General features: G+C 27.9%; 1 protein-coding gene across 1 annotated transcript; it reads left to right on the top strand.

Moving 5' to 3' along the window:
• Positions 1-2,644: 2,644 nt before the first annotated feature.
• LOC129956900 (slit homolog 1 protein-like) lies at positions 2,645-13,572 on the top strand. The gene is made up of 3 exons (XM_056068916.1): positions 2,645-3,356; positions 7,984-8,132; positions 11,859-13,572. Exons 1-3 carry the CDS (start codon positions 2,710-2,712, stop codon positions 12,005-12,007), a joined length of 945 nt encoding a protein of 314 aa, XP_055924891.1. The 5' UTR covers positions 2,645-2,709; the 3' UTR covers positions 12,008-13,572.
• Positions 13,573-13,698: the final 126 nt, after the last annotated feature.

The following is a 13,698-nucleotide window of genomic DNA, read 5'->3' as shown; positions in this document are numbered from 1 at the left end:
CGTATATAATGCATATTTCTTTTTTAAATATAATACGAAATAATTTAAATAACCTCTAATATATATCATAAAAATGTTCTTGATTTTGCCCTTCAAATTCAAATTTAATCATATTTGTAACATATTTTGGATTTAATTAAATGTTTTGAATTTTTTTATGATATTCACCGTATATTAAATTTTTCATGATATTACTGTTTTCCGTCAAAATGGCATTTCTTACTCTTAAGAACTTTACTAGAGATGTAATTTAAATCCTTTTTTTAATTTTAATACTTCCTACTTCCCAGTTTTTAATATATTTTGCAGCTCATAATAATAAATATTACGTAATGCAAAGTTTAATATTTCACAACTTGACTAACAGTTGGCGCAAAATGTACGAAACTAATATACATATTTTAAATTATGTATTAATTGTTAATTATATTTCCAAATTATTAAAATATTGTATTGATGTAAAAAACAAAAAAGCAATACAAAATTTCAAAACTAATACATCAGAAAGTGAATGAAAAATTGATGAAGGAATTCCTTATATGCATGAAATACATGAAATGTATTTACTAAGATTCTTTTCTGATTTAAAAATAAGGTGATTTGTACTCATGTCATAAGGTGTACGACTTTCTTTTAATATTTTATAATTTTCATTAAATTTTGATTATGTTTCATAATTTATTATATCATACTAATCATTCTGGAATTGAATGCTTTTTTTTCTAATTTTCATTTTTTTAAATGAAGCAAATGTTTTTTTTTCCGTAATTAATACATATTTGAGAAAATATTTTTAAATTCTTCAGTATTATTTATATTGTTTAAAAGATGATTAAAATTTTTAAACTATTTTGAAAATGTTTAATAAATTTTTGCACATCATATTTAATTAAGGATATTTATATTTCGCAAAATGGTCTCTGTCGAGTTGAACTTCTATGTTTGTGGAAAAATCACTATCTAAAATAACTCAATATTGACATAAAATTTAAAAAAAATGAATTGTATGAAATCGGGTCTTCTAATTTTGGACCCTTCTATAAAAACGAAGATTAGTTAAATATTCATACTATAATATTGATTTCCTAAGAATAATTATCTAAACTAACGCATCGCACTCTATTGATATGAAAATAAAACAAAAATATTCCTCATCATAAATATGAATAATGTCTTTTATCCTTTATGTATTCGAGAAATCACAAAATGCATTTTTATTTAGAAATTTCTAGTTCAGCACCCCGTTGGCTTTACAGACTTAATTGGCTTACATAGTATTTCATAGATACAAAAACTACTTGTTTCTTAGGATTTTTCAGCTCTATATTATTTGTGTTGTAACGCCAATAAACAATTAAGGATATTTGTTTGAATCCAATCAATTTATCAATTTTACGAAACAGAATTAAAACTAACTTTTGGATTTTGAGCTATTAAAATGGATATCTAAACTGATAGCGAATCTCTTTAATTAGAATCATATGACACTTCCTGTCAATGGATTCAATCACTCATATTTTTATTATACAAAATATTATTGAAATGTTATACCAGCGTCCTTGCATAGGGGTAGCGCGTTTTCCCCTTAATCTGGGTATCCCGGGTTCGAGTCCCGGTTCGGGCATGGTTGTTCTTCATCTGTGTTCTATCTGGGAGGCGTGTGAATGTGCCCCCCTGTAAAAATTGGTTGTGCAACCGAATGTGTGAGTTTCATCTTCATATGAGCTAGAAATCAGATTTTTGCCTTGGGGTGCTCAGGGGTCTTTACCCTCAGAAGCTACTGCACCCTCTTTCCGTGGTAACGCGGACACAACATCATTGAAATGTTATTTGCCCATCTTTATATAATTGTGTGAATTCACTACTAATTGATTTTTATTAGTTAACTTCAAGTTAAAACTAGTCAGTTAACTAAACATGTTAATAACTGTTAAGAACATAAAAATTTAGTTTTATTCCTTTCAGTATGAAGAAAGAATGGATAATTAAAAGAAATTCCTGTTATTACAATATATCTCATGCTCTTTTGGCAAACTTTAATCTGTTGACCTAGATTAATCAAATCTTACTTTTGCGTCATTAAAGCTTAATCATATTTTGAGAATTTTAACCATTCGTATTAAGATTTGTTGAATTAGTCTTTTAAATTACTAAAATAAAAAAATAAATGATATATAATCAATAATCTGATCTTTAATACATAAATATTTAGAATTTATTGATAATTCAGTAAAAAAAAAATATTTAGCTTAAAGCAATATGATCTGTGCACACACATTGACTGCATATATCTATACATATCAGTGTTACCTTTAATAAATTAATGTGAAATATTGAAATAATCATGATTTCTACAAATCATTGACAAAATTTTATTAAAGTTATAAATTTTTAAAATTAAAATGTTATCCAACCCATTGAAACAGGCCACAGACATACCAATATTTATGTCGGAAACTCGATAATATTATAAATGTATAATTTACAGAAAAAAGTACTGTAAACTGTTCCACAGTACAATGTTATTTGTTTTCAAAAAACAATTAGATAACTTAGCTGGAAAATTACCAGATGTTTTATTTCTCTTATCAGCTTTTCCCGAAAGCACAATTTTCTTTATGATAAACTCATTCATAGGATAACGTCTAGTGCTATCTGCAACGTTAAAAAAATAACTTGTCAGCAGAAAACATATTTTCAATAAGCAAGATGCTTGACGTAATTATTTTAACTTTATTCATTGCTTTGACCACTGGGTGCCCGCCTCCAGAGGACATACATCCTTGTACTTGCTCTTGGCCAGCAACTGAAGATGCTTATATCACTTGTTCAAATCTGGACAACGAGTTAGATTTAGTGCAAGCTGCCAGTTCCTTAACTAGAAGGAGTTATGTCTACTCCTTTGTTATACAGAATTCCATCTTTAACTACATACCTTCTGATGCCTTCAAGGGCTTGAAGTTCGTCGAATTAGAGATCAAAGATACCTCACTTATGGCTTTGACTGACACAGATCTGGCTTTTGAAGGCCTCGAAAATCATCTTCAATTTCTTCTGATAAATAACTGTACTATCATGAATGGATGGGACTGGTCTATCTTTAGGAATTTGAAGAAATTGGTGAGATTGGATGTAATATACGCTAATTTAGACAGCATTGAAGATTTAGGGCAAATAGATATTTCAAAAATCATGGATATAAACTTCAGTAATAACCTGATATCTTTTATTCATCCATTTGCATTTTCCAGTTTCAAAAAGCTGACGCATTTGTATCTGAAAGACAACGCCATTCGTGAAATGAAGAGAACTATGTTGCCAAAACCAGCATTAGAATTGTTGAACCTCGATTTCAGGTAATAAGTGCTAACACATTTATTTTTCTGTTGTCTCTTATTCTTCTTGTTTAGATGCCACCTAAAAAAACTGCTTCTATTTATTATTTAAATATAAAGGGGCAATTTGTGTCAAAGTGCATGTCGAATGCCTTTAACAAACTTTCTAAATATATTTGATTGAACTATTTTTTTTTTAATATTTCTATAAACAAAAAATTAAATATTTAGTTTAGACAGAGATTAACTTCTCTTTTAATGATGTAACTGGAAGACTTTGCGGAATCAATCTGATAATCTTAAATTTGAAATGTCAAGGACGGTACCTGAACTCGCTCTCCCTTCTACAAATTTCTACAATGCACAGGAGCAATATAGCTTGATGCCAATAGATTAGACTTCCGTCAACATGTGTATGTTAGGTATTTTGCGATTGCACCCGGTATATGGGATCTTACCTCCAATCTGCTATCAAAGCATCCCGAAAACTAGGGTGTTTTTTTTTTTACCTAAATAGGAATTATATCATTCGTCATTTGAGTCTATTGCTATTCCTTTATCATTTTTTATTTTCTTTACTATCTAATAAAATGACACTGTGGTGAAAGCTTATAAGCCAGTTAACAGCTACGCTTCACGAGCAATTGCTTTTGTATTGTGGTCATGTTACTGGACTGCGAACCGCAAGGTTCTAGGTTCTATTCTCACTCATACGAATCCCCTACAAAACCTTCTATTTTGGGAATATTTTCTTATTTTGATTTGAATCCATGAAATCCATTGAATACTTGACTTGTCTATGTATTCGAAGTAATTTCAATACTGAATTATAATCGTTATGAATGGTTTATTTTTTGCTTACAACTATCAAAATTCGATAAATCAATGCACGTATGGCATACGGTCAAAACAGTTGAGCGGTTAAAGACATTAATGTCTCAATAATAATACAAACTCGCCCATTATCTAACTGCAAGATGTGTTACGTTTAATTATGATGTCTATTTGCTTCACGTTTCTCCTCAAAATACGCAATTGGTTCTAAAATTAAATAAACATATTCATTTGAAGTGCCTCGGGTACGAATGAATCAACGCCATTCGAAGAATTTGAAAAGCGTTTTGATTCAGCTGTGTAATTCATTTTCGCAACACCTCCAATTAGTATAGCTCGAGTTAAACAGGTGGAGATTCGCGCAATTAAAAAAATCTCTTAAGGATAAATTAGCGACATTTTCTGTTTATGTACACAATTTTCTGATGCCGTTGTTGTGTTAAGACACCTGTTATTACGATGATATAGGTTCGCCATTAATACCTTTAAAATGAAATAAATGTCCAATATAAATTCTATTATTTTGAAAATCTTAGTTAATAAATGAAAAAGAATTCCTCCTCAAATAAAATATTAATGTTTGCCACAATTATCCAAATTTTCTATTATTTGAAGTTAGGTATATCGAAGGTACTGAATTCAACGAAAATACCATTTCGTGAATTTTTAGAATTTACTTTAAAAAATTGAAAAAAATCAATTTACATCCTTGAATATATGAACTAAATAGCACAAAAATCCAAAAAGTTTGCTAAATTTTGCATATAAGTGTAATCGAACTATTGATCGAAATTTTGATATATTTAAATGTTTCAACTAAATCAACTATAGGGAAATATATTAGTCGTAAGATTTTTTCTAGTTTTATTAGCGTTTCGTTTGAAACTGACACACGAATTATTTTCGGCCGAATCTCATCATTTTGAATAACCGTCAAATGACGACGAACGCACTCTAAATAACCACACTTCTCGAACGGGTAGGCGATTGGTCCATGGGATCGAGTTTAGTATATACTATTGCAGTATGTACGACGGATCTTTTATTAGAATCGAGTTTCGAACCTCAAGTCTTTAGGTTTTGAGGTCGGAACTTTCGCATTTAGCCTATAATTTTCGACAGTTATAATGGATTTTTTTTCACTGTAGTATTAAATTTGATAAAAAAAAAAGCGTTTTATATAAAAAGAATTATCTTACGCAAATTTTGCAATGAATTCAAGTTAAATCATTATCTACATCTCTATTTGTACTACTAATAAAGATAAATATATCTCTCTACTATAAAAGAGATTCTTAATCCATTGCTAACAAATTTTTATCATTAGTATTCTTTGACAAACTGAAACTTTCAACATGGATTTTTTGAAATTTTGAATAGAATTTTGATTAATTAAAAATTAAATAAACGTTTGTAATATTTCCAGTGTAACTTCCAAATTAATATTACCCAAAAATCTTTTTATAACATCTAAAATTCCAAACGATTATCTTTTAAATAATTTCTTAACCCCTTTCATTGTCATACTTCTTTCCTCTAATTTTAAGAAATTGGAAAGAATTTAATTTTAATTTAAAAATAATTTTTATGAACAATTTGCATCAATATTTTTCTTTTAAGTAATGCGTGTCAAACATATTGCATTATTTCTCAAAATCTTTAAATCACATTTTTTTCTCTTTAAAGACAAAATATGAATGTTATGGTCAATATGTGGATGCTGAATTTTTAAAAAAATCGGTATTTTATGTAATTAAAACAATTGCATTTCTTCTGTAATATCGTATCTCAAAATTCTAATGATTTTTGAATATAATTTTTAACTATCTCTCTCTCCGTTTGTTTTCATGAAATGTCGCTTTTACTCAATGCTTCGCCAGATTCATAATTCCAATGTGTTTTTCCCAATTATTTCAATTTAAATCACGAAAATTAGTGGCGATGGTTTTGCAATGAATTAATATAAGTTTATGCAATGAATTAGTATTTATGAATTAGCTTTAGCAACAAATTAATATTAATAATATAATACGAATTAATAATATTAATAATATAATACGAATTCTGTTACGTTCACTTCTTGCTAAAATATTTTAACATTTTTCAGCAGGTTCAAACCCCTTTTTAACCTATTGAAAGATACTCTTTTACACTCTATTGATTTCTGAATTTTTATTATCATAAAAAAATTTTTTCAGAAATATTTAATATATAATTACTTTAATCTGATAAAAGTGAAATAAAAACAAAATTAACGTTCATTAAATATTATAGTTTCTTAGAGAATCACTCTAGATTTTAAAGAATTTCTAAATTCTTACTTTATTATAAACAAAATATTCAGCCTATTTTACTTCTTTACATAATAATTTAAAATTTTATTCAAATATTTATAGATGTCCTATGTATGATTTATTTCTTCTTTTAATTATTTCTTAGTATTTATTAAGATATTTATCTTTTAGTTTATAAATAAAGTTAATTGGCATAAATAAACAAAGATAATTATAATGATGGGCAAATCATCCAAGAAGGATTGTTCGGAAAAATATATATTTTCCTGTACTTTGATTTCAATTTCAATGACAATATTAAATCAATTTTTGTGTGCACACTTTATTCATGGCCGCAATTAAGGAAAAATTTCAAAAGGTGATCATATGTTTTTAGACATTAATTTGTAAATTTTATAACCGACAAATTTACTAGGTTTATAATTAACTTTTTAGGGTGCAAGGCCACATAAGGGGCTTACTTTTTCTTTACTTCTAATATGTTTTTAAAATAGGGCAATACATATATTTAGTACCGAGTAATAAATATTTATTATAAAAATTTAGTTATATTTAAAAGTCGCAATAAAATTTTTAAATAATAATTATATATATATATATATATATATATATATATATATATATATATATATATATATATATATATATATATATATATATATATATATATATATATATATATATATATATATATATATATATATATATATATATATAAGATTACAGAAAGGTCCAATTATTGTCATATAAAAATTACTCACAAATGTAGTATTTCTGACTCATAGTGCAACTGTTTGATTAAGTTTTTTTTTCTCGCACCTGCTGTTTAATCCCAGAATCAGATGTTTGATTAACAGGAAAAATAACTTTAGAGAAAAGAATCAACAATAAGGACTAAAGACAAAACTAGGAATAAAAATGAAACTTTTATTTCATCTATTGCTTTAATTTTTTTTTTTTTTTTTCATTTTTAAGGGAAAATATTCAATAGCATCTTGAAGTTAAATTCAAGGCATTCGTGTAATATAAAAATGTTCTTTAATCCTTTGCTAAGTGTTCACTTTAATTTGTCGTTCCGCTTATAACCTTCAATAGAAAAAAATTGCAAATGTCTTTAACCGTAAACATGTATGCCATTCTATTGTCGTTCACAGAATCCCAAGATTATACCTCTGAATAACTATATATGAAATATCTCATCTAAACCAGCTGCTAGAGGGCCATATATCGGTAAAAAAAAATTTATGACTACTTTATGTATATCTATGTGAACATGGCTTAATTAATGTACTAACAAATTTTAGCCATAGGCTAAATATTATGAGCACTTTTTCTCTTTATTAAAAAAACATATTGCTACTTTTCAGCTGGTATTTGTCCAATCAATATGATTCAGCTGATATAGTGCTAATTAATTTTAAATTTATAATGTTGATCAGTCGCGAGTTTTCTGTGATATCTTTTTTCATCAATGATTTTTTAAAAAAAGAATTATAAATGTGCATGCTTTCTTGTTGCAGTGGTAATGAAATTGAACAGTTTCCAACGGACATGTTCGTCGAAATGCCTCAGCTCGAGTCCCTTTCAGTAGCGAATAACAAGCTTCTGGTACTGGATGAAAAAGTCTTTGCTCCAGTTTGGGAGACACTGCAAGCTTTCTCAGCTATGAGTAAGAATTTTTCTTTGGCTGTAATTTATACCTGAATTACGATGAATATCTATATTTCTGAATAAATATCGAATGAGACATTCTACAAATTAGTTCTAGGGCAATAAAATCCAAATGAAAGGGAGAAAATATTATTCATTAAAATCTATAAATAAATAGACAAATATCTTTTAATTTTTCTATATTTTTAATGAAATAAGTGTTGTATTGATGTCTCAGTCGATAGTATGAAGGGCTCTACGGAGACAACTTATTACAGTTCATGTTATTAAAACTTATGTAATTAAGAAATGGGAACAAGCCATTTATCCTCGCTGCGCTACTTATAGGATCCTAGTATTTTTAAGACACAATAGACTATATTGCCATCTTGATAAATCGTAGATATTCAAAGAAAAAGATAAATATTTTAAAAACTTTTATTATCCTGAGCCTCTCTTTTTCAAATAAAATATTTTGTAACAATTGACATATGCTTTTTTTACACTACACTTCCTAAGAGACGATGTGAACCAGATCCCGTGAATTAAAATTTTTATTGAAAGGATTATTATACTTTTTAAGCATTGGTAGGGAATTATTATTAATTACTGATATCTATAAAAGATACAATTTCATCCCTTCTAGTATTGGAAAAAGTCATGTTTTTCATTTCAATATGATATTTATGGAGTTTACACGATTAATATGATAAACAGTAAATACTCTTAGATATATAACAGTTTTGAATAATATTTCCAGACAAATATAAAAGAATATAGTTTACATCTCCTAGTTATGGTAGCATTATATTTAGAGGTCAAAATGTACAAATATATAGACGGTGAATTCCCCCATTTAAATTCATATTGTCAATTTTTTTGTGCAGAATGAATATGGAGAATATATCTATTCAATAATTACCATTTGAAAAAAATATTTAAATCATAGACTCTCCAAATGTATCATTAACTATATCTAACCAACTATATATCATTTGACAATCATAGTCTGCTTTCAAGATTACCCAGATCTGGAAAAATCCGCATTCTACAACTCCAGCTGTGGCAGTACAGTTTATTGCATATATATGAATACACTACACAAAAAGGAGTCAGACAAAAATTGTTATTTGGCGTACACTACATCTAAATACCTCATTTACTTTGGCTTAGATTTATTAGATATGCAAAGTTTTCGTGTGAGAAAGTGGTCCAGCATAGAGATCTGCCATCCTCAATGAAATGTATGTTCGATGTCATAAATGTAAAGAAGAAAATCATAATAAGTGAATTGTGGAAGCTCAAAAACGCGATACATTTATAAAAAATATTTGCAATATTCAATATTTTTTTCTACAATCAATGTAAATGTTAAAAATGCGAAAATGAAACATATATTTTGTATATGTGTATTTTTTCTTCTTAGTATTTTCAGTGTATTTTTTTCTTCTAAATTCAATTGATAAAATATTTATATTAATTGTTGATTCGTTAAATGTTTAAATTATGTTTTATTCAAAATATAAAGAAATTTTTCTTAGTTTATTTCACTTAGGAAATAGGGAATTCTTTTTTTATTTGAAAGACATTGGTATAAAAAATGAGTAAAGCGTATTATTTCAAGATTTTTCAAACAATGAAACATGCATCACTTAAGATATACCCTTTTTGGAGGCATAATTTTTACATAGCAAATTTATATGATTGTGAAATTGTGTCCCTTTTCACATTTTGCTTTTATTTTTATTATCGATAAAAACATACTTTTTCCCCATTCCCCTGTCTCCTTCCTAAAATGGATATTTATGTTGACATTATATTCTAGTTTCGGTCTTGGAGTAGATGTTTTCATAAAAACATTAAAAAAAAATCAAAATCTCTAAAATAATAGATCCACTTTCTATTTTGAACTCTATTCAAAACTATTTCAATTAAAAAGAGACCAAATTTTAGATACTTTGTGTGATTGAAATCTCATGAATGATTTAATGAGATAACTTATTCAAATGTTGAATACAAAGAAGAACTTTATGAATTTAATTCTGAGAAAAGATTTTTTATAGACTGTCGACACATGATATTTTTGAGAAATTAGAATTTTTTCTTTGCTGTTAATACAGGACGGTTGCGGAATGAGTCAGATTTGGGTTTAAAATAATAAAAATGAATCTCGATATGTGGAAACAGGCTCATTTGTCACTTTAATCGTTATCTCTAATAAAACTTAATATTTTGTAATGCGTGTTATTACCCTGTCATTTTTGCAATATTTAGAATATTTATATTTTATATTGTTATAAATAACGATAATATAAAGATTTTATTAATTAATATAACTGAATAACTCGAGTTTAAAATTTTTACTCTTTGAAGAAGTTTATATATATATATGTGTGTGTGTGTGTGTGTGTGTGTGTGTGTGTGTGTGTGTGTGTATGTGTGTGTGTGTGTGTGTGTGTGTGTGTGTGTGTGTGTGTGTGCGTGTGTGTGTGTGTGTGTGTGTGTGTGTGTGTGTGTGTGTGTGTGTGTGTGTGTGTGTGAAAGGTTTTTAGAATCCTGACGGTTAAAGAATTTGTAACATTATTTTGGTTGAAGCAGAGTGCAGGTTTGAAGACATAAACGAGACGTTGTATTTTTAATTCTCTTTAATATCCATCTCGGGAAAGCAATTTATTTTCAAGCAGACACAGCGTGCACCACAAAAGTAGAAGTAAGAAGAGCAAAAAGGATCGAACAAATGATCACTAGCCTTATATAACATAGGATTTCCGGCCACGTGCCGATGGAATCACCTTTGACAAGGGCAACGTATTAAATGAAGTATCACTTTCATTTGATACGTAGCATTGATGGCGCATTAGTTTTACAGAGGAATTAATTAAACCGAAAGTGGAATTGGATCACAAAATAAGAGAATATATTACAATGAAGTTAAGATGGGTTAAATTAAGATAAATTTTTGGAAATTAATTTGGATTAAACTAAGAGTTTAAAATATATATATATATATATATATATATATATATATATTAGTTTAGAAATTTCACATTTGCGATGCATAATTTTAAATCAGCAAATACTTTTATAATGTATGCATGCATTTTTTACTCTCATTTCTGTTGCTTAAATTTAAAAATTTGTGCTATGTAAAGTGATACGATTGTATAATAGCAACAGTTTCATGAAATTCATTTTCCAATGAAGACGATTTAGTACAACAATTACAAATTCCTCTTAAATTGTTTGTTGAACTTTCTATAGTAGTAAAGACGATAGAAATATTTTAAGAACTGAGGAGAGCAATCAATTTATATATTTTTTAAAATTATTTTGTTTAATTTTTGTAAAAACGGAATTGAATGGTTGATTCTTCGCATGATTCCTGTTTGAGTTTCGAAATGTTGCACACTTGTTTATTTTCAATGACATTTCATTATTTTAATATTTTTCACAACTCAATTATCAGTTAATCGATGAATTAAATTTTTATGCCTCAATACTGGTGTGACATAGTACCGAATTTCTGAAAAATTGATTTCAAGTCCGAAATATTTATAATAGTAAATTAACAAAACTAAACAATACTAAGCATTATAAGATATATTAAGTTTTAATAAACTACTAAAGATGTGTTTTTTTTTTTAAGTTTTCATTTTTTAAAACCTTTGCTTATATAACAGCTAAGAATTTTTTTTTTTTTTTTTGCTTTTATTTCTGTTGAATGTTTATCTTTTATGTCATTTAGATAATGACCTTCGTTGTGACTGTCGTCTGGCCTGGATCCTGGAGAAGATAAACCCTAGAACGACTCGAGCTATCTGCGCTCAACCCCCAGATCTTAAAGGAAAATTTATAACAGAACTCTCCTCTAAAGATTTGTGGTGCTACAAATGAATGCTAAATTCATTTCAACCGATGCTAAGAAGAATTTTTTATCCATATTAAAGTTAAAAAGCTTTTATAATTTGTAAATAAATAACTCTTTTGAATTAGTCTGCTATATTATATAAATAATAGATGATTAGATATAAAATAAATGTAGAATCCAGCAAGTCGGTAAAATAATTTTAAGTAAATTATGTGATTATAAAAGTAATAATTTCTTAGGTGATCATATTTGAAATTATTTTTTTATTCTCTAATTGTTTCGAATGACTATCTTAACATGCTTAATGTCATGATTCATGCCTGATAATCAGAATATCTATTTAGAAAAATGATCTCTTGTTTCCTATTCCTTAACTGTAGTAAAGATGGAAGTCATTTAATAAAATTGATGGACCCGTACAGGTAGGTGTGAATCTATGGTGAGTGAAGCGACAATCATGTATTAAGGCCTCCACTGAATTTCACATCTTTCTTGGATGGCGTTGGATTCCCGGCCGTCCCTTAGGTTGCGAGTTCGAACCCCGCCGGCCGAAGATGCCCCGCGTACTTGGTGGCTGGCGCGCGTATAAATCTGTCATGGTCACAAAGTCATCCATGTCGAGAGTAATACAACTGGGGGTACTGGATCAGGGGTGATCGTTCTCTGATTCAGCTCTAAATTACGATCTGTGGATGAGTGAATGAAATGCGTGAATGAAGTCCGCCCCGTAAAAAGGGTTGTGACGTGTGTGTAGCTAAATCGTTCTTTTGGCCCTAGATGGCGCTACTATAAAAACAAGAGACACTCCCCCACAGGCTTAAAATTGCTGTCTTCCTAACAGCGGGCTTTTCATGGCAAGTACAATAAGAAACAACACAACAACCACATCTTTCTAATGAATGATTATAGCTATAAAAGCTTCGAGTTAGTGGAACTTTCATTATAGGCACATTGTATGTAATAGATTAACCTATATCGCAACTAATATGCAACACTTCTAATGAATTTGCTTTGCAATATATAGCATATCTGCAATTGCATTATACAACAAATACTTAATTTTAAAATTTAACCTTAATTTTTTTTTACCTTTATCAGAAAAGGAGCTACTTTATTTGTAAATTATTTGCGCTTGGTAAGATAAATCACGTTTTTCGGTAATTGTACTGAAAATAAGATAAAACGCATTATTTTCTTATTATTGTTTTACGTTCAACATTCAAATTTTGTGTTGTCATCAAATACAGATTAAATATCATGTATATTTGGTGAGCAATTCCTCCCATCGATTCCCACTTACATATCAAGGAATATATCAATAGTAAACTAAATATATCAATAGGAAACTAAACAAACATATTTATAAATGTTGATTATTAGGAAACTATTAGCAAAGAGATAATGGTTCACGAAATTAAGGATTTTGCAAAAATTTTTATCTGTTCAAGAAATTATTCCTAAGACATTTATCTGAAGTTCCTCTAAAGAGGATTTTGAAATGTATTTTCCAATGTGAAAACTTTCCATATCTAATTATTTTAATAAGAATAAATATATTTCACAATTTGTCAAACATTTAAAGTATCAATATTTAAAATTTTAAAAATAAATATTCAAGCGATTTCGAACAAAAATGTTTAATTTATTGTATATATATATATAAAAAAAAACATAAAAACAAACACAATGATAAGAACATTCATTTCGTTTCATTAAA

Source organism: Argiope bruennichi, chromosome 2 (genome assembly GCF_947563725.1).
Source record: "Argiope bruennichi chromosome 2, qqArgBrue1.1, whole genome shotgun sequence".
NCBI lineage: Eukaryota > Metazoa > Arthropoda > Arachnida > Araneae > Araneidae > Argiope > Argiope bruennichi.
The sequence above is the reverse complement of the archived record's forward strand: the minus strand, read 5'-3'. Positions and strand labels throughout refer to the sequence as shown.

What these genes read in the sequence shown, in the direction of transcription:
- LOC129956900 (XM_056068916.1), top strand. Translation starts at nt 2,710, where the DNA reads ATGCTTGACGTAATTATTTTAACTTTATTCATTGCTTTGACCACTGGG. An exon ending in TTGTTGAACCTCGATTTCAG is followed by an intron (nt 3,357 to 7,983) that starts GTAATAAGTGCT and finishes TTCTTGTTGCAG; the next exon opens with TGGTAATGAAATTGAACAGT. An exon ending in GCAAGCTTTCTCAGCTATGA is followed by an intron (nt 8,133 to 11,858) that starts GTAAGAATTTTT and finishes TATGTCATTTAG; the next exon opens with ATAATGACCTTCGTTGTGAC.